General features: G+C 41.4%; 1 protein-coding gene across 9 annotated transcripts in view; it reads left to right on the top strand.

Moving 5' to 3' along the window:
• COL12A1 (collagen type XII alpha 1 chain) overlaps positions 1-21,991 on the top strand; it is a 115,896-nt gene that overhangs the window by 10,041 nt on the left and 83,864 nt on the right. For all 9 annotated transcript variants that reach the window (XM_083729655.1, XM_083729660.1, XM_083729657.1 and 6 more), the window contains exons 2-13: positions 251-355; positions 8,507-8,623; positions 9,681-9,824; positions 10,446-10,502; positions 12,039-12,302; positions 13,326-13,490; positions 13,815-13,988; positions 14,101-14,391; positions 15,439-16,041; positions 16,813-17,088; positions 18,126-18,398; positions 19,153-19,425. In XM_083729655.1, the coding sequence (XP_083585781.1) occupies positions 286-355; positions 8,507-8,623; positions 9,681-9,824; positions 10,446-10,502; positions 12,039-12,302; positions 13,326-13,490; positions 13,815-13,988; positions 14,101-14,391; positions 15,439-16,041; positions 16,813-17,088; positions 18,126-18,398; positions 19,153-19,425 (2,707 nt within the window). In that variant the 5' untranslated portion in view covers positions 251-285. The remainder of the gene's footprint in view (positions 1-250; positions 356-8,506; positions 8,624-9,680; positions 9,825-10,445; positions 10,503-12,038; positions 12,303-13,325; positions 13,491-13,814; positions 13,989-14,100; positions 14,392-15,438; positions 16,042-16,812; positions 17,089-18,125; positions 18,399-19,152; positions 19,426-21,991) is intronic.

Below are 21,991 nucleotides of genomic sequence, written 5' to 3'. Positions count from 1 at the left end.
TGGGGATTCAAACCGCCAACCTTCTGATCGGCAAGTCCTAGGCTCTGTGGTTTAACCCACAGCGCCACCCGCGTCCCATCTTATGTATAACACTGGGTAAAAAAAAAGAGCTAAGAGGGAACAGAGGTGTATAGTAGCTGCTCAGTGCTCAGCAGCTTCCCTTCTGGTGCTATGTGATTTCTTCTCTTCATCCATTTAAACTACTGAAAGAAATGTATGCTGATTCTCTTCCTTCTTTTTCTTCCAATAGATTCATTCATGTGGTTGTGATCCAAACCGACAACAATGAAGACGAGGCTTCCTGCAGCAGTTGCTGCCCTGTGTGCTCTTCTCCTCTGTGTGACAGAGGCTGAAGGTAAGTCATTCCTTCCTTTATTCCTTGGAAAAAAGTGATGGTGCAGAATTAAAGAAGGAAACAATTTCTCTCTAAGTGTGAGTGCTTCACCAATACACCCTTTCCTCTCTCTCTCTCTCCCTCCCTCCGTCCTTTTCCTTCCTTTCTGTGGTTTGTTTACTTCCAGAGAGCAACTCCAGCTGAGTAGCTCCACTCTCCTTCCTCTTCTCTGTTGTCTTCCCAGTGTGCTGTCCACACTGGATGTCTCCTTGCAACCAGAAGCTGGCCTCTGCCCTCCCGTGGCCTCCTTTCCTTTTTCCCTCCCTCCCGGGAGAAGGAGAACACCTGTACAAACTTGAACCTTCTCCTTAATAAGCCAGAGAAACCCTGGAGCGTTCGCACACACCCTCCTGATGCTTAATTGCTTTGCTTTGTACTGTGAATACATAATAGACACATGCACAGTCCCCCCCCCCCTTCTCTTCTTAAAAAACAAACCCTTTATAAAATAAAGTACTCCAACAGAATCTGGCTACCTGTGCATCTTTGTCTGAATGGTGGTGGGGCTAAATGGGTGAGGAAGGTGGGAAGTCTTTCCTAATGAGTCAAACATGTGGGGCATCGCACTTGCTCCCGTGTAGGGAGCAATAACCGGATCCCTAGAATTAACATGACATTCCTGCCATTCTTTCTCACACAGAGGAGACTGGCCTCCAGCAAGGCACCTCAAAGCTGGTTTGCTGCCTGGGATAAAGCTATTGCAGGTTTTTCCAAACTTGTAGTCCAGCAACAGCTGGTGACCCAACTCCTGTCATCCCTAGCCAGCAGGACCAGTGGTTAGGGATGATGAGAATTGTAATCCAAAAAAAGCTGAAGACCCAAGTTTGGGAAACTCTGGGCTATTGTTCCCCAGTGCCGGCAATGGCTGTTTACTGCAGGTGCTGCAGAGAATTGATCCCAAGTCTCTTGAGGTCATGCCAAAGTGCCTGGCCAGGCAGCTGCTGGCACCAGGAACTCAGAAAGCATGCAAATAGTCACACTCATTCTGGTGGTCCAGGAGGGCCTTGGGCATATGAGGGAGGGTGTGTGCATGTCGTTCTGATGTCTCTCTCACATTGCCACCTGAGGCAAGTGGCTCCTTGAGGCTAAGGACAGTGCTGGCTGTGGTCCTCACAGTAAGTGTTGTCAGATTAGTAACTTGGAATCTTCATGCCAGAGCCTCAGAGGTCTTAGTCCTGGTTTAGAACGTGTGCTCATAAAGGAGAAAGAAAATCTCTAACCTGGGATTTCCCTTTCTCATCTCAGGCAGTGCTGAATGACCCCTGGCATATCCACTGTCCCAGGGGTGGGACTAACCTCTGGCTCTCCATATGGTGGAAGTCCAGCAACATCTGGAGTGCCATAGGTTCCTCATCCCTATGCTGCCATCACACACAACATCACACATAACATACTTTAAATAGGTGAAGGGTTTTCCCTTCTCTCCTTTCAACCTCTCAGATTATTAGTATTATTATTATTCCTTTTCAGTGGCAACACCAGTGGTGAACAGTCTACCTAAAGCTGGGATAGGGAACTTAGAGCCCTTCAGATTTTGCTGGATTCCCAACTCCCAACAGCCCAAGGTACATGGCCAGTGGTCAAAGATGATGGGAGTTGTAATCCAACAACAGCTGGAGTGTAACAGGTTCCCCACCTTTGGCCCAAAGGAAAGGAGAGGTGGGAAAGCCCTCTCCCCATGCTTTGCTGCTGTGAAGGAGGGGATATTCAGATCAAACATGTGCACAGCAAACCATTGCTGGCTGGGGAAATAGAAATAGAGCAAAGAAAACCTCTCCTTAATTTATCCATGAACTCATCCATCACATTCTTCCACTCAAAACTCTTCATTGAGATTTGTTAACCACACAATTAGCATTGTACTGGGCAGCACTGAATGCTCATAAATTTTCATACAAGAGTAAAAATGTAGTCTGGTAACTTGTATGGACCCTCTTGATTCTTACACATATATGAGAATTTTTGCATATCTGTTCTTAATCTGCATAGCTGATGGAAAAAACCTATGTACTGTTGCTGCTGCATCCAGAGGGAGGTAGTAGCTAATATTGCCAGCACTGTGGATTTGTGCTGATGGGACTTTTCCAGGATCTTATTCTGTATAGATTGTAATTTGCTGCATCCAGTTTTGGAAGCTTCAAGTCTGTTTAAACTTTGGTCATCTCTGTTGTTGACAACTGCACCCTTCTCTCTAGCCTTGCCTTGTCACATCTCGGTGCCATCACCACTATCCAAAACTCTGCTGCTTCTGTTTTCTCCCTACTATTAGATTCCACCCCCTGCATACACCCTGGGGCCTGGACCTTTCCTTTTCTTCTGTGTTCTTATGCTATGAAGTGCCATGTTCATTGATGATGCTCAAAAAATGTCACGAATGAAATTTCCAGGATGCAGCCTCTAGCAATCTATGTGCAGCATATTTATCCTGGCAGTGCCAATAAATAGTGTTTAAAGAAAAAAAATACTTTAGGTTAAGAAGAGACTTAGGGTAAACTGCATTTAGGCAATATGTTTACAAATCCTGGTGAGGGGCACATGTGGCCTCTCATTGTGGATGTGTTTCAAGACAAGCCTTTGATACACTGGAGCAGATTTCAGACCTTTTGCATGCTCCATTCTTTCTTAATATTCCATGGAGGAGGGTGGTGGTTGTGCTGTGCCACTTCCCCATTTGATCTGTTGCGGGAGGTCCTGCTGGAGACTTCAGCTCCATAACATTATCCTGGCTACAGCCGAAGACAGTAAAGTAAAGGACTACTTGTGGACATAGCACCACGATGCTCTCATGGCATGCAAGAGTACAAACTGAATGCATGCAACTTGGGAGTAGCGTGTGCCACTCTGATGGGATATGCATCAAGTATGTATGAGGGTAACATTTATCTATCTCGTTCAAGTTGCTTGGGAGCCTTTGGAAATCTGTGTTGAAGGATAAAATGTGGTTTAACTGAATGTGTCGAAATCCAAACCAACATTCCAATCCATACATGACCTCAAATGTCTGACTTATACTTATGGTTGGTTCTAACCTAAGGCCACAATTCCCAAATCACTGACCACAGAAGTCATTGAGACTAGTCCAGTATAGTTGGTTTGACCTTTTTTTTTTTTTGCATGCAGATCTGAAATGATTACTGCTTTTCAGCTTCTAGCTGGCTCCTGTTTTTATTATAGGTTGCAACAAAACCAAAATATTGGTATCTCATAAAACAACACAGACATTGGGTTTTTTGCCCTGCTACAGACTGGTTTTAAAACAGTTCTTTCCCTCAAAGGAACCCTAGAAACTGTAATTCTTGGTGGGGAGGGACCGTGTCTGTTAAATGGGTATAAAACTGAAAGAAGCTTGCTGTTTTAGATGTATCTCCTAGCAGCCCAAAGCACTGTAATTTGATAAAAACGTGTAAACCCTCCCAGCTAAATCCAGACTGGTTTACTTGTTTCTACAAGGCAGTAATTAATTTTGAAATGTTTTCAGCACCCTCCCCCCCACCCCGTTCTAGAATTACAGTTCTTTCTACCCCCAATGCAGAGCCAACGTCTGGGTTATTCAGGCGAGCATGACAATATCCTTCTATGCAGTTCTGTGCCTTTTGGTGCACACTAGGACCTGCAGATGGGGATACTCATCTAGCCTTAGAACATCAGCTAATAACACCACTCTCTCCCTCTGAAAGCCACACACAGCGGGGAGGTGAAACATAAGGCGTAAGAAGCAGCTTTTTCTGAGCTCTCTTCTTCCCAACTTGGGACAGTGGGGCAACAATAGGTGCCATTATCCCCCTCAAATCTGATGATTATCAGTGGGGCGCCTCTGACAGGGTTTGGTTTCTGTATATATTTGAATATTCTTTTTTCCTCCATGAGGGGAGTATTCCACCATGTGAGTTTTCACCTGAAATAATGACTTGGCACTGAACAGACTTTCAGAGAGGTGATAAATTTAAGGTAAGCCTCCATGAGTGGGTCTCTGACTGCTGGCCCTTCCCCCCCCCCCACCTCCCCAGATGTCTATGCTTTAGGGGAGCATGTCTAAAGCTGTGCTCTTCATGTGTAGGTTGTTTCCTCTTTGATTAGAGCTCTGATCATGTGGAGTATAGAACCAGAAGGTGGAGGCACTTACCTGACTTCCCAGCAGGTGAGTTGCTGCTGCCTACCTGGGGTGGGGGGGCAAGATGGTGGTGAGGTTGGGGAAAGGCAGATGGCGTTGGCTGAACCACCAAGGTAGTACATTACCTTTCTTGATGCCTTCCCCTCTTCCTCCTGGTAAGTAGCAGCAACTCACCTGCTGGGGGAATTATAGAATTGCATTGTTGGTTGGGACCCCCCCCCAATGGTCATTTAGTCCCACCCCCTACAGTGCAGGAATACTGCCTATAGGTGTCCCTGGGTGGTTTCGAACCACCAACTTTCTGATTAACAGCCAGAGGCAAGGGCCCATTGCGCTACTGGGGGCATGTTAAGAAGTAAGCCAGTATGCAACTACTTAGCAGCTATATAGCAAATTACATCTTCTTTATTCCTTAAATATTAAATAAAAACACACACATACACACATGACATGGGCATAGTCCACTATACATTTCTGTCATGGCTTGGTAGCTTGAGTCTAGCCTTCTTTTAAATATTGCTTTCCTATCTCGTTAGATATTCACTGGGAGTAGCCAGATAGTGTCACCTGTAAAAATGCTGTCTTTTGATTAGTTTTTATTGCATTTGATACCCAAAGCAATATGAGGAATAGACAACCTCATGAAGGGCTTGTGTTCCTCATCTTAACTAGTCAGCATATGTTTACAATGCTAATAGTTGTGTGAACTTGATCAATATAATGACTACTTTTGCTTATGTTTATTTTTGTGAGAGAAATATGCAGAAAACAATATAAATCATACCCCTGTTCTTGGCTTTACCACAATACTTTCAGTGGTATAGAATAATTTGTGAGGGAACTGAACCTGGGAACAAGTTTCCTTGATTTCTGTGGGACTTGTTTCAGAGTAGACACGTGGAGGATTGCATTGTGGGCTCCTTTTTTCAGTGTATTTTATACACTGGTACAGCTATTTGACTAGAAACAATCACACCGTCAGGAAGGACTCAGAAGACTCTTCACAACGTAATAAAAAAGTAATTAAATTGGCTCATAGAAGACTACATTTTATTAGTATATTACTTACTTTCACTATTTTGAAGTCTGATTTCCTCAGTCATCCATAGTAGTGAAGTTAAAAGACAGGTTTGGATCCAACATATCACTTTATGCATGATGAAGGGCTTGTGCATGTCTAGTGGGCTTCTGAGAAACAGAAGCAGACTACCTATGCCACATCAGAAACTGCTTTAGAAACACCACTCTGTTTCAAAAGTGGCTTGGTATGATGCATAGGGGAATGCTGTTTGAGAAATAGAAGATCTTTTAGTTGCACAGAAATGGTTGCATGGTACTTTGGATCCTAGCCAGAGGCTGCAAGCCTGCCTTTTTGTGAGAAACCAATAGGTTCTAGATTCATTGACAAGAAGTAATTTTTTTATATATATATAAAAAGTGTGCCCTTTGTCCAAATCTAGCAGAAGTATAGATTGCAATCCCATCGCACTTCACTTGCAAGTAAGCCCTATTGAGCTTGGTTATTGAACTTTGAATTTCTTTGGAATAAACTCATGTATGATCAAGTTCGAAATAAACTCATGTATGATCCATACTCCTATGGAAGTAAATAATAATTGCGCCGTTGAATTTGCTACAAACAGATGATCTCATATGAGAGTTAAAAGTGATGTTCACACTATATATATATATGCCAAGTGCCACATCTGAGTTTTCACGAAGCAAATTACAGTCTTTTGAAATGTTAAAGACTTTTCCCCACAGTTAGTTTTTTCAGTTTATCTGGAATCCGGTCATTTGGATATCATCAAGGTGGGCTGCTGCTGTCCCTCAGCAGTTACAGCCTAAGACCTCTGCTGCTTCAGGTCAATTTACCTTCAAGGTTGGTGGTGCTATTTTTTTCCCATGTACTGATTATTTAAAAAAGAGCATGCTCAGGTCAGTTGTCTCTGCCTTTGCATTAAATTTGTCCTGAGCCATTGCTATGGAAACAATATTTTATAATGGTATTCTTTAAATTGTTGTGCATCCTACTATTAACACCTATTGCATGACTTTGGTACAGTATATAAATGTATGCTTTAAGTTTTGACTGCAGAAGTGTGACTGGCTTAAAAAGAATGAAGAGTCAATTGTACATGCAGATTAATATTCTAATCTCACTGCCTGTGTATGGACAATAGGAAAAATAACATGTATTCTAGTTACTACTATATCTACTACAGCAACAGCACAAAGCCATATTATCCCATTTTCATTGGAAATGACCATACGTTAAAAAACATTCAGTATTTATTCAAGACCTCAAGCTCCCCCACATATAACTGTATGAAATTTTGTTATGCATTTTTAAAGCTGTGAATCATTTGGAATGCACACCGATGAAGTGCTTCTGTGGTCAATGGAACTGCAGTGTCATAGGTGATGAGTGAATTATCTCCCTGGAAGTAGTTAACATTTTGTCATTGATTGCTCAGAGGCCCACTTTTCAGTAAGTTGGGTTTTTTAAAATTTAAACGGCCAAATTAAGTAAAAATGGACATCTTCCAAGAAAACCACAAGATATGGCTCATTCACAATGCTTGCCAAACAATCTGAGGTATTAAAGGAAAGCACAGCTGTATTTCATCTGCCTTTGTTAGACTTGTTTAAATAGTTATTTATAGAACACCTACCATGCACTGACAGTGAATCAGTAAAATCCTGCATGACTCAGCATGAACAGTTTAACCACGAGAATATCATTATAAAATATTACTATGAAACGTCTTTGTGTAATGATCCTTGTACATGGAAGCTTCCGTCCATTGTGGGAAGCTAAACCAAAATAAAAAAATTGACTTTTCATATACATACATGCATGATGCTGCAAGATAGCGTATGTAAACTATTCCTTTCTGTACTGTTCCGTTCATCGTCTCATTAGCTCCCACAAATTTATTTGCAGTCATTCGTTTGGATCACTGATGACCTTTTCCTTGTGTCCCCCCCATACATTCTGTAAATAAATGTCTATAAATATACCTTGATGTTGTCTTTCCATAATTAACCATTGTTGTGTAAACGCCATACTGGCATTTTGTGTTAAAATGCCATTCTTTAGTATGGATACACCTGCTGCAAAGGGGACATGATAAAAGATAAACAAAAAGTTTACACCTCAGGAATAGTATAGCAAAGGTGGTGTAAACAGAAAATGTGTGGGTTTTTTTTAAAAAAGTTATACATAATAGTTCAAATGTGATAGGTAATAATTTCTAATTTGTTAACCCCTTCATTCCCAATTTTATGTATAAGCAGATTCAAGATAAGCCACTCGGGCAGCTTTTTGGAACTGAGGGGTTAAACTCCAAGAACAAATATATGCATATATATGTGTGTATGGTATAAACTGAGCTCTGAACCGCTCAAATCTTTACCACATTCCAAAATACATATTTCTCTTTTTCTCTGCCAAGCTTTTATTTTATAAAAAAAGTTTCAAATGTGCAGAGACCATTTTTAAAAAGACCGATAAATTCTTTGATGTCTTATTGAAAGGGATTATTGTGTTAATGTCAAGTGATCTCATGGTGTTGTAAGCAGGTTGTGATTTGGCATGCTTCTACGAATTGCACCCAGCATGTTAAAAACATTCTTTTAATTGTTATGTGAAATGTTTGCATATGTGGTTATTATCTGTGAACTCATTGTACATGTATCCAAATGTGTTTTCTATTGTGCTTGATTTTGCTGGCCATTCTTGAATGACTTGGCAATTCAAGAAACAAATGTTCTGTGCTGTCCTCTGTAATGTGTATTCTCTTTGATGTGTTTTGTCATATTCCATCAGCTTGTATCCTCCCTTTGCCAACAGCATATCCTTATATGTGTTGGAAACAAATTTATGCAAAGACATATCTTAGCAAGCTTTGCTTAATATACATTTTTTTTAAAATTTAACAAAATGTTCATTTGTTCAACATTTAAACACACTCTTGCTTGGTGTAAATCTTTTGCAGTTAATCCGCCGTCAGACTTGAATTTTAAAATTATAGATGAACATACTGTTCAAATGTCATGGACAAGACCATCTGATGCAATAGAAGGTTACAGGATAACAGTGACACCTGAAGCTGGTAAGTTTTGGTGTTCTAATAAGCTGAAACCTCAAATAATGCAGTCTTGCTCTATTTCATTCATTTTTCCTAGCTGATTTTTTTTTGGGGGGGGTATGTCCAAATACAATATGAAAATACATACCAGGGACAGCTGTAATTTGTCCTAAACGATGCCTGGTAATCATGTTCAGAATGGTTTCCTTGCAGGTGCACTAATTCTAGAGGGCGGAGGCATCATCTGCCCTCTTAATATTCCTTAAAGGTAAAGGGACCCCTGACCATTAGGTCCAGTTGTGACTGACTATGGGGTTGCAGCGCTCATCTTGCCTTATTGGCCGAGGGAGCCAGCGTACAGCTTCCGGGTCATGTGGCCAGCATGACTAAGCCGCTTCTGGCGAACCAGAGCAGCACACAGAAACGCCTTTACCTTCCTGCTGGAGCAGTACCTATTGATCTACTTGCACTTTGACGTGCTTTCGAACTGCTAGGAGCAGGGACCGAGCAATGGGAGCTCACCCCGTCACGGGGATTCAAATTGCTGACCTTCTGATCGGCAAGTCCTAGGCTCTGTGGTTTAACCCACAGCGCCACCCGCATTCCTTAGCACAAGCCTAAGCCCCCACTAGCGAAATCACCTAGCCAAGTGCAGCATCAAAGGCAGGCTCCTCCTAAGCATGAGAAAAGGGGAGCAGCAGCTATTGAAGCTGTGAGGCGCTGGGCAAGGCCTCCTCCTGATCATGTTCCCACCGTGGCAGCGCCAGTCTCCAGTTTGGGAAACCCTGCTGAATGTGATAGAACGTGGCAGGGGTAACTGCCATTAGAGTAGCTGGGTAGTAGGCAGAAGGGCCATGACAGCTTTGCCCCTATGGCCACACTCTGATATCAGTGCAATTCAGCCACTTTCTGCTGGGCCACTGTACTATGGACATTCTACTATACCTATTTCAGGAAAAGAAGTGACCGTGAAGTTTCTACATTTCTTTCATTGTTAAATAGGTAAAAGCTCTCTTTTATTGTTTTGAATGAAACTTTGCAACTATGACGTGTTTATTGTTCTACATATATTGTGTTGCAGATGGACCTACTAGAGAATTTACCCTAGCACATAGCGCTACCCAAACTTTATTAACAGATCTTACACCTGATACTGAATACGTTGTAACGATAAGTTCATATGATGACAGAGAAGAGAGCATATCTGTCTCTGGACAACTTACAAGTAAGTTCGCATTATTGATTTAGATTTATCCAGAGAGTCACAAAGGTCTCCCTTGGGAGGTAGTGGACTCTCCTTCCTTGGAGCTTTTTAAGCAGAGGTTGGATGGCCATCTGTCATCGATGCTTTAGCTGAGATACCTGCATTGCAAGGAGTTAGACTTGATGCCCCTTGAGTCCTTCCAGCTCTACAGTTCTATGGTTCTATGACCCTGGTATTATTTGGGCACAGTTTCCTGTCCCCATATGCTTCTGTCATGTAATGAGCAGCATTCACCTGAAGCATCCATCATTCCCCCCGCCTCCAAAATAATATTTCAAAAACCTGAAGGCATGCAAGAAAACTGTCACTTGCAATGAGGTTATCAGATAAATGGGGTTATCAGTATGTTGGCTGAACCCACCCTTGCTATGACTTTGCTAGGCTTTCTCCACATGTTGACTTTTGTAGTAAATGTGCCCCCATCTGTTCTGAATTTGAAGGAGAATAATGGGATGTGAATCACTGGAGAAGCCCAAATGTTTTTTGGCCCTATTTACATACTCTCCCAGCACATCCTTAGATTCTGACAGTTTATCAGTGATATGGGATACTTCTTAATCCTGTGTTATTTTGTTGTTCCAGTTCAAACAGGTGGTTTAGTAACAACAGAAAAGAAAATCGAAGAAGTTCAGTTACAGAGTAAGTGACTTTGCCCATTTAAAATCACTTAAAATGACATTAGGAACGTGAGACAGTTCTTTCTAAATCAGCACCACCAGTTGCCCATTGAGCTGTGCAAATTCTTCCTTTCCCTTTTCTCAATAGGTATGTCTACTGGACAGGGAAAAGAGTGTTTAGTTGCACCCTGTCCCAATCACTGTATTACAGACACTAGTCTGTATCACTCCTTGTGCTGACTGCTAGGTCTGGTAGCTAAGGAGGAAAACATTTAATTATTTGTTGGTTTGCTTGCTTGCTTGCTTACTTATTTTTGCAAGCTTTTGTTTCCTTAAACTCTTAAACTCTCCATTTTCCCTTTCTCTTTTGATCTTCCTTTCTCCATTTATGGACAAAAGTGAATTTAGCCTGGTGAGCTATCAGCCTTTGTTTTATTCCTCAAGCTTTCCAACCATTTAAATTTTGGTTCAGAGTGTGGGAATTAGACTCTAGTTCCCATTTGCAGAGTATGCGGAAGACAGTCCTAGGTCATTTGAACCTTTAAATTAATTCTCTTTCCCCCCTCCTATAAAAACTACGCAAGACACTCTCTTTAAATAAAAAGAGTATTTACGTTTAAATAACACGTAACTGTTACTTAGTGTAGTTGCAGATTAAAATACACAATGCAGATGGATGATACTTAAGTGGCTAAAACATGTTATATAGATTAAACCAGTGATGGCCAAACTTGGCCCCCAGCTGTTTTGGGACTACAACTCCCATCATCCCTAGCTAACAAGAGCAGTGGTCAGGGATGATGGGAATTGTAGTCCCAAAACAGCTGGAGGACCAAATTTGGCCATCACTGGATTAAATTGTTACAGACTAACTAACTCTGAGGCAGACAGCAGCAGAACAGTTCATACCTGCTGCTCTGACTGTTAAGATTGCTCCTACTAACTGCCATAACTGTACCAACTGCCATAACTGCCACAGAGTGTATGATGTCTTAGAGTTCTACTGCTCTTGCCATTAAGTCTTTACATATGCATTTTGGATACTAACATTCCACACAGAGGACTTCATTACGGTTGCTGTAAATCAGGCACCCCCAAACTCGGCCCTCCAGCTGTTTTGGGACTACAGTTCTCATCATCCCTGACCACTGGTCCTGTTAGCTAGGGATGATGGGAGTTGTAGTCCTAAAACAGCTGGAGGGCCGAGTTTGGGGATGCCTGCTGTAAATGAACAAGAATCTGATTCTAACTGTGAAGTGCCAACAAACAATTTTATTTTTAGTCATATATTGCCTGTATAGTAAGGGGCTTTATACATATTATAGGTTGGATTCAGAGATCCTGTGGGTGGAGTTTCACTTATGGAGTCTCCTGCTTGTGGAAGGAGAGGAAATATGTGGATTCTTCCTCTGAAAATCTATCCCTTCTAGTCAGTGTGGGAGGTGGTGCAGGAGTCAATGAAAATTGTCTCATATTTCTTTGTAGTGCATTACTTATGCTACATTACTTGTGTGGGTGTATGGCAATGGTCATTAATTTTGATAAAATTATATTTCAGGATGTTCCCTCAGTGCTGTTACAGATCTAGTTTTTCTTGTGGATGGCTCTTGGAGTGTGGGCAGAAATAACTTTAAATACATCTTGGATTTCATCGTTACCCTTGTGTCGGCCTTTGATATTGGAGAAGATAAGACAAGAGTTGGAATAGTTCAGTACAGCTCTGATACAAGGACTGAGTTCAACTTAAATCAGTATTTCAAAAAGAGAGATCTCATTGAGGCAATAAAAGGAATACCATACAAAGGAGGCAATACAATGACAGGTATGGACTTTTAAATATTATAGTAACCAGGGATGTGCACCATTCTCAAAATTCACCTTGTATCAGTAATGTTGGAAAGCAACCTGATCTGTTTTGGATGCTCTCATTGTTTTTCTGATTTGACTTGTTATTTGGGTCCAAATTAGTTCTGTTAAATCTGAAGCTCACATTCCCTCCAATTGACTATAAGAGGAATCTAGAAACTGATGGATGAAAATTGCAGGCAATAGATCTGCCAAGTGATAGGCAGACCCAACCAGGTTTTTTTCTATGCAGGGAACCCTTAAAATATATTTTGTTATTTTAAAAACTACATTTTTTCTTTTTTTCTGCCAGAATTAGAGACAGTTGGTAGGCATAGTTTCCCCTTCTGAGGGGATGAAGCCTGAGAATTATCATAATGATAGCTGCAGTGGTTCTCCCATTATCATTTGGTAGGTGGGTAAAATAGAAATCACTTTTGTGAGTGTAGAAAAACAGAAGAATGAAAACAATTTTATTGTAGTGTTTATTTTAAATTTTGTTAGAAAACAGAAAGGATGCTAACACTCCTCCCCCAAATTATTGTGGTTTGAGTGCCCTGGAGAAATAATCACTTTGATTAAAACCAGGACTTGCCCTTCAACATGAAAATATCCCGTGACCTCTCTACCCATGCACTGCACCCTACACTTCCTCCACATTCAGGGTGTTTCCCTAGTCAGTTTTTTAAAACAAATGCAGTGATAGCTTTAATTTTACAGCAAAATGCAGTGTCACAGAGCTTTAGGGAGTTTGATCCAGCTCAAGATGCATCATTAATGGTGCAATCCAATGTGGACATATGAAAACCTCATCAGAATCAACTCAGTTTGCCTTGTCATTTTGGGCTGGACACAGAGCTGAAAACATGGATGAGTTTCAAGAGCTTATAATTTTTCTTCATTGATTGTGCTGCCTTCTTGATTTTACAAATTTTGAATTTAATCTAAACTTGGAACATCTGTGGATTTTTAAATCACAACCCATTTTTCCAAATTTCAGGAGAAGCAATAGATTATCTGATTAAGAATACATTCATTGAATCTGCTGGAGCAAGAAAAGGCTTTCCTAAAGTGGCAATCGTCATAACCGACGGAAAATCTCAAGATGAAGTAGAAATCCCTGCAAGAGAACTTCAGGGCATAGGAGTTGAAGTGTTTTCTTTGGGTATGTCAGATTTCTGCAACAATATTAGTACAAATATTATGGAATTATATTAAAATTGTGTTAAAAGACCTGGGGAATAGTTTGGAAAAATGTATGCCTGCCAATTAAAGGATATAAAAGAAGTCACTATGTGAAGCTCTCTAGGGAGGTTGTCCCACAACCAGGAGTGGGGTTCTCTGCTGAAATGGCCCTCTGAATCTCATATCGTGGGGGACACTCAACATTAGCTGGTGATGTTGGGGCCTGGGTAGGTAAAATGCTATCTGGAGCATTGGTGTATCACTGGCAAACATATTCACATATTGTTACTTTCTTCTTTTGAAGGAATCAAAGCTGCGGTCGCCAAAGAGCTGAAGTTAATTGCCTCTCAGCCCTCACTGACTCATGTTTTTAATGTGGCCAACTTTGATGGCATTGTGAATATACAGAATGAAATAATCTCGCAGGTGTGCTCAGGTGTTGATGAACAATTGGGTGAACTGGTCAGTGGAGAAGAAGGTAAGGGACATTTTAAAGTTTCACAAGAAGTAGACTACTTGTGTACATAATCAAGCATTTCGTCTCCTTGTTCTTGAGATCCAACTGGATGTTTGTTTTTATTTTTTTTCAGCTATAGAGCCTGCCTCAAACCTGGTAGCTACGCAAGTCTCATCAAGATCCATTAGAATCACTTGGCATCCATCTCCTAGTGAAATAACTGGCTACAAGGTGGACCTCATTCCAATGATAGCTGGTGCCAAGCAACATTCATTGAGTGTAGGACCTCAGACTACTGCTTTTAATGTAAAAGACCTTTCACCAGACACTGAATACCAAATCAATGTGTATGCAATGAAAGGACTGACTCCCAGTGAGGCAGTGACTATTATGGAAAAAACTCAGGCAGTAAAAGTTCAAGTGGGTAAGTTATTGGCTACTAAGATTGCAGAATCGTGTTTGAATTGCATAAAAACAAAGCATTCTTGGGAAAAGATAGTTGATGTAAAATACATAAAATATAATTTCATATTTTTCTTTTTAACTGTATTTTAGAAAAGCTTTGGGGACTGCTGTTGCAAGGCAAAAAAATGGGCTTCTATTACTTTATCTAAAATGCACAGAGAGAAATAAATGGAGGACAAAGGTTCATATCCTATACATACTTACCTAAGCATAAGTTCCACTCAACAATAGGACTTACTGCTGTGTACATATTTTACATGATATCAGAGAGAGAGAGAGTTTGATATCCCACTTTATCACTATCCGAAGGAGTCTCAAAGCGGCTAACATTCTCCTTTCCCTTCCTCCCCCACAACAAACACTCTGTGAGGTGAGTGGGGCTGAGAGACTTCAAAGAAGTGTGACTGGCCCAAGTTCACCCAGCAGCTGCATGTGGAGGAGTGGAGATGCGAACCTGGTTCCCCAGATTGCGAGTCTATGGCTCTTAACCACAACACCACACTGGCTCTCAATGCCTAATAAGATATGGTTGGGCCTGATGCTGTCAACTGATGGCAGTGGTGCTGGCTTGGGATTTAGCAGATCCTGGACCAGTTCAGCCTCTCGGCTTCCCCACCATGGAATATTAGAAATCTAACTTCTGTTTGCCATCATCTAACTTGTTGCAGAAATGGCATGGGAAATAAAGCCTATGTACTAGACTATTATTCATACCAGGAATCTCTACCCCAAAGTGTACACCCCCCCAAAGCTGTATGACTGCCTATTTAGTAGGTGATATCGGAGCTCATGTAGTTAGCATAGTAGCTAAGAGAATGTGAATCTCTCTTCAAATCTTGCCACCCCTGTGAACACAAGAGACAAGCTGCTGTCTCTCTGCCTCATCACCACCCCTGAAATATAGGAATAATTCATGATGGTGATATGTAATGCTTTGAACACTCTGAAGTGCTAAATATATATTTAATACTAAGTGTTCTCCCCCCTCCCCCTTTCCTTTACACAGAATGCTCAGAAGGCGTGGATATAAAAGCTGATATTGTGCTTCTGGTTGATGGCTCCTACAGTATTGGCATCGCCAATTTTGTTAAAGTACGAGCATTTTTGGAAGTGCTGGTTAAAAGCTTTGATGTTTCACCAGCCAAAGTCCAAATCAGCCTTGTTCAGTACAGCAGGGATCCTCATACAGAATTCACTTTGAACAGATACACTAGAATTGAAGATGTACTTCATGCTATTAACACCTTCCCCTACAGAGGTGGATCTACAAACACAGGCAAAGCAATGACCTTTGTAAGGGAGAAAGTCTTTGTTCAAAGCAGAGGTGCAAGACCAAATGTCCCAAGGGTCATGATTCTTATTACTGATGGGAAATCGTCAGATGCCTTTAAAGATCCTGCTGACAGACTAAGAAATTCAGATGTAGAAATATTTGCAGTCGGTGTTAAAGATGCAGTACGATCAGAGTTGGAAGCAATTGCTTCAGAGCCTACAGAAACCCATGTGTACACAGTGGAAGATTTTGACGCTTTTCAAAGGATATCGTTTGAGCTTACACGGGCTATCTGCTTACGAATTGAACAGGAACTTGAGGCAATTAGGAAGAAAGGTGAGTCGCTCTTGCTGTGCAGAATTTTTAATTTAATATTGGTTGATGAAATATGAAATGGTATGCAAGTTTAAACAGAAAACTCTAAAACTGAATATAGAAAACACAGTACTAATTCTGAACTAGACACTGATACTACTAATTTAGTGAAACATAATTATGCAAGGATAAATATCTCAAAACAATGCTAGTAAGTAAAATAAGAACCATTAAAGGAAATCATGCAAAAAAGTAAAAATGCAGCATCAAAATATCATTAGAGAATCCCATGTATATTGCAGAAGTGCCCGCTATAATGCAATCGTGATAATTACCGTAACAATGTACACAAAACCACACACACCCAACTCAACAATCACACTCCCCTTATGCATAGCACATCACTCCATACTCTCAATTCCACTTATTCAGAAGCATTATAGCCTCCAGCTGTGGATGCAAAGCATAGCCCTCATGGCTAGCCAATGATAGCTTTATCCTCTCCCCAGCTCTGCCCCCTCCCCCAGTAGGCTTTTAGGCTAGGAGTGGGGAACCTGTGGGTTTCTAAGTGTTTGGCTGTAGTTTCCATCAGCCACACCTGTCATGGCCAATTAAGAGGAATAATGGGAGTGATTATCCAGAAACATATGGAGGCCACAGGTTCCTCTGTAACAGCCTGTTAAATCAAGATGTTTCTGTATATATAGCAACCAATTGTGTTTATACACCTTACTGGAAATTGAAAAGAGATTTTCTAAAGCCTTCATTTGTTCACTATGTGCTTTTTTTCAGCAATTCACTTGGGAGCAAGGGATCTGAAGTTTTCAGAAGTGACATCTAACAGCTTCAAAACGAGCTGGTCTCCAGCAGGACCTGGTGTTTTATCTTACCTTGTCAAGTACAAGGTGGCTATTGGTGAAGACGAATACTTTGTTTCTGTACCAGCTCCGCTTACTAGTACAGTTCTTACCAATTTACTACCACAAACCACATACACAGTCAGTGTGATTGCAGAATATGAAGATGGCGATGGACCTCCTTTGAATGGGGAAGAAACAACTTTAGAAGGTATTGTTCCTATTGTCCTGCATCAATTCTCCTTCCTGAAAACCAAGATAGGGGCCCTATGTATGTGTTACCATAGAGATGTGTTTGCTGCCCCACCAAACACACACCATGGCTACTTTGGCACACACCAAGTAGCCATGGTTGAATATGAATCAGTATGTATTGTGTTCAGATAACAGCTGTCTAAGGCAGAACTGTATATGAGGAACATACCAAGAGATTTACCATTGGTAAATGAGAAAAGGTACAAGGCTGCAAGGTGTATTTACTAATCTAACAGATACATTAAAACCCTTTGGTCATTTGAGTTTCTTGGGTCCACTTCCCTGTGTTTTCTAGAGAGAGGCTATACATTGTATCTTTCTTATTTGGAAAGTCCTGTATCACAAACCAATTTGGCGTTCCTGAGGTGGTAGAACAAAGACGGATAACTCCATATTGAAGCTGATTTTTCAGCACTTCAAATGGATTAAATTTCATATTTATGGGAAATCCCACTTTCCTGCCAATGCCCTTTCTTTCTCATTCCTCCTACATATTGATAATACTATTTGATAATACTATTGATGTAGAAAGTAGTGGTTTTATTGTGCTATTTTTTGGGTGGAATCTCAAATGATGTCGAGGAACAGTATGTGCAGAATCCTCTGTATCCCAGTTCTGGTTGAAAGGCATAACTTAATATAGTACTATCCCCCCTCACCCAATGAGATAATCTGATTTAAAATTAAATTTATTGGTAAAATTTGGACCCTACCTTTCCACTGGTGTTCAAAGCAGCTAATATAAAAAATGTTGTGTGTTAAATTTTTGTTGCTTTGTATTGTGTAATCTGCTTTGAGCATTGTTTTAATAGGAAAGCAGGGTATAAATATTAAATCTAACCAGCAAAACATTAAATCTAACCAGCAAAACAGCAATAAAATATAAGTAAAAAATCATAAAAACCAAGACAGATAAAATTTTATTAAAAACAATAAAAACAACCAGATTAAACCATTTCATTTGTGCTTTTATATTTTATATTTCTTTTATAGTCAGGGGATCACCACGAAACTTAAGAGTAACAGATGAGACAACGGATAGTTTCAAGGTTGGGTGGTCACCTGCTCCAGGCAGTGTTCTCAGATACAGGCTTGCTTACAGGCCAGTCGCTGGTGGTGAGAGAAGACAAGTGACAGTCCCAGCAAATGAAAGAGCAACAACACTACAGAATCTGAAACCAGATACAAGATACGAAGTCTCTGTTACTGCTGAGTACCAGTCTGGGGCTGGAAAGCCACTGAATGGACATGGAAAAACTGAGGAAGGTAAGCCATTAATGTAATTGTTTTTTGGGACTCCACACAAAACTCAACAGCAGAAGAGTTGCTGTGACATTTAAATATGATAGGAAGCAATAATAAACCCAGCTGGCTCCCTTGTGCATGTATCTCTGTGATTCAGGGTGTTTTGGCACTTGGTATATATTAGACCATTGTATTTAAAACTTCAGTGTGTGAAGTGGGCTGAAGCTGACCCCCCTGCATTGAAAAAGAGTGTGTCTAGCAATTCTTACCACGGCAGCAAAGCCTCAACCAACTATGTTCTTTGTCTAGGGCAGGGGTGGGGAATCTGTAGTACTCCAGGTTTGTTTGGACTACCAACTCCCATGATCTCTGACGTGGACCATGCTTTCTGGGGCTGATGGGAGTTGTGAACATCTGGAGGGCCACAGGTTCCCCATCCCTGTCTAGCCGTTTGAGGCACATTTCCCCCTATCTCTCAGATTTCATTCAGTTTCATTTGCATTTCACTCCTGTCAAAAATGCACATATTGCTCTGCTTTCACTCAGCTAAAAAGTGACACCTTGCATTATCAGGCTGCTTCAGGAGGTTGTTGTCCTGACTTGGCTGCCATATTTAAATGCTACCCTGTGTCGATTGATTGCTTTCCTAAATGTTAGTTGCGATTAATAGTTTACATCACAGACATTTCACAGGAGACCTTAAAGATAGCTAATTATTATTGCAAGGAAGTTCTTTGTCAGTTTCTAATGTTCTTCTTTTTTTAAACATGTGCAGTTTTGGGAAGACCAAGAGACTTGAAGGTTTCTGATGCTACGACATCCTCGTTGAGATTATCTTGGAGTCCAGCTCCTGGCAAAGTACAGAGATACTTTGTTACGTATACTCCAGCAACAGGAGGTGAAACTAAGGAAGTGACCGTAAGCGGAACTACCACCAGTACAGTTCTCAGAGACCTGGAGCCAGGAACAAGATACGATTTGTCTGTGGCTGCATTGTACGCATCTGGAGCAGGCGATGCTCTCCCTGGACAAGGAGTCACTCTTGAAGGTAAAACAGCTGAATCACATACCTTGCTGCTGATGCTGGTAGTTGGTACTGAAGATACACTTGTGAACAGATATCCCTCTTGGATTATGACATGTGGAGACCTAGGATTTTATTTTTATTTTTTTGCCATAGTCATTTTCAGTTGTTTCAATGCAATCTTTCTTTGTATAACCATTAATGTAGACATATGACTGAAAGACACCTTGGATCCCGAACCCCCTGGTACTCAAACGTTTTGGCTCCTGAACGCCACAAACCTGGAAGTGAGTGTTCCGGTTTGCGAACATTTGTTGGAACCTGAATGTCTGATGGGGCTTCCGCGGCTTCCGATTGGCTGCAGGAGCTTCCTGCAGCCAATCAAAAGTTGTGCTTTGGTTTGCGAACATTTTGGAAGTTGAATGGACTTATAGAACAGATTTTGTTTGACTTCCAAGGTACGACTGTATTGATATTGGACACATTCTTAGCATTTCACTGTCTGGATGTATGATTCTTCCACTGATTGTGAATTGGTCCTAGATCTTTTTCCAAGGCAAGGCTATGTTTCTGGGGAAAAGGAGGGGTACAGTTGTGGGGAAGGGGCCATAGCTAAGTAACAGAGTGTGTCTTAGATGTATAAGGGTCCCTTTCATCTCCCCCTGGCTGTTGTATGCATAAGTCCTCTAAAAGGCCTGGAGGAGAAATGGATAAACCTGGCCGGGGGGCTGCCAGGCAGAGTGTACAAGGTTGGGCTAGATGAAACCATGGTAAGACATACAGTTTCCTATGTTTATATTGCCATGCTTACCCCACAGTGGGGGTGGGGGGGTGGAGCAGGGTGTGTGGCTCTGCTTGTCATTGTGCAACATAAGGAACCACTTTATTTCTCTTTGCTTCTACTGTTTGCCAACACAGCTTTGCAGTGGTACTCTGAATCTGTGTAGGTTTTTGGTTTTGTTAGTAAGGTGTCAGAAATAAAATGATAATGAATCATTATACTGTGGGATGCAGGTTACCACACAGGATGTGAGTTCTCAGTGATAATATTTTCATTGCTAATGATATGCGCAATGTCAAGGTAGTGCATGGGCACATTAATCATGTCAGAATTTTAAAAACAAAACAAAACATATGGAGGTTTTCAAATCAGAAGTGTGCCATAGATTGGTTAAGCGAGTTAGAACCTTATCCTCCGTGATCCTAGCCAGAAGAGGGAGGCTTTGTTTGCAGCTCCCTTTCAGAATGCAATGTTTCTGTTTGTGAAGGATATAGCCTGGTGTGCAAAGAGAAATGGTTTATTACAGTGCTATCCCATAGTGATCCCAGACATCTTCCAGGCTACAGGGGTACCTTGGGTTAAGAACTTAATTTGTTCTGGAGGTCTGTTCTTAACCTGAAACTGTTCTTAACCTGAGGTACCACTTTAGCTAATGGGGCCTCCTGCTGCTGCCATGCGGCCGCCGCACAATTTCTGTTCTCATCCTGAAGCAAAGTTCTTAACCCGAGATACTATTTCTGGGTTAGTGGAGTCTGTAACCTGAAGCAGCTGTATCCTGAGGTACCACTGTATTTATACAATTATTATTTTTTATTCCATCAGAAATCATGAGCAATATCCTATTTCTCTTTGTATCCCCACTAGGGCTGGGGGAGAAATTTGATTCAGTTTGCATTTAGAGATAAATCTATCAAATTCACACATTCTGAAACAACAGGAAAACCAAAACGCATCCATCCTTCAAAATTCACACTTGTCCAAATTTTGTGATGCAGTTGTCTAACCAAATAATGCTTACAAAAATGCACATGTGCTTGCAAAATGGTGTTTCCACCCCTCCTCCCACTATGCATGCCCTACGTCTTCCCCAAATATGCTCTGGAGGGTTGAGAGATTTTTTTTACTTTTTATTTGTTACTGCTCACAATGGCACAGAGTAGGTCGTCGAAGAGGCTCTAGCTTGTCTTCGTCGTATCCCGTGCCATTTTTCTAGAAAAAGAGGTGCCAGAACTCACCATGAACGCTTCCCTTATTTTCATAGAATGGCAATGGTGCCCATCTGAGAGGGGCCAGAATTGAGTTCCAGTGAGTTCCAGCTTTAAAAAAGCCCTGGTCGTACCCACCCTGAGTTTTCCGCCAACTTCGCTGTAGTCACTGCCTCACATGTTTAATTGTTATCAACTCCCTAGAGAACCAGGGGGCTGATTTGCCTCTACCCCATGAGAGGGGGTGCTAAGGAGCAATTGTGTCCACCGCCCTGGTCATTTCTCCATTATACAGATCCGCCAACGCTTCAGCAGAATTGCCTGCCAAGGCAACAGGAAACTTCCCTTTGTGGTTCCCCCTGCTGATTTCACCCCTGCCAATGGTGTGCCAGCCCCCACTGCAGCCTGGCTTTTATGTCATCAACCCAGCTAGATGACCCAGTTCAGCTGGGGGTGGAGCAGGAGGGATTGTTCAGCAAGGGCTCCAATCCTGCAAGGAGAGAAGAATAGTTCAGGCATCCCTCTGGGAAGCAGGCAACGCCAGACAGCTGGCTCCTCTTCTGAAGTTCTTGGGTTCTCACTATCTTGCACAGGGGTGTCGCCA

This window comes from Podarcis gaigeae, assembly GCF_964106915.1.
Source record: "Podarcis gaigeae genome assembly, chromosome: 3".
NCBI lineage: Eukaryota > Metazoa > Chordata > Lepidosauria > Squamata > Lacertidae > Podarcis > Podarcis gaigeae.
Note: the sequence above shows the minus strand (reverse complement) of the source record. Positions and strands in the feature narration are given on the sequence as shown.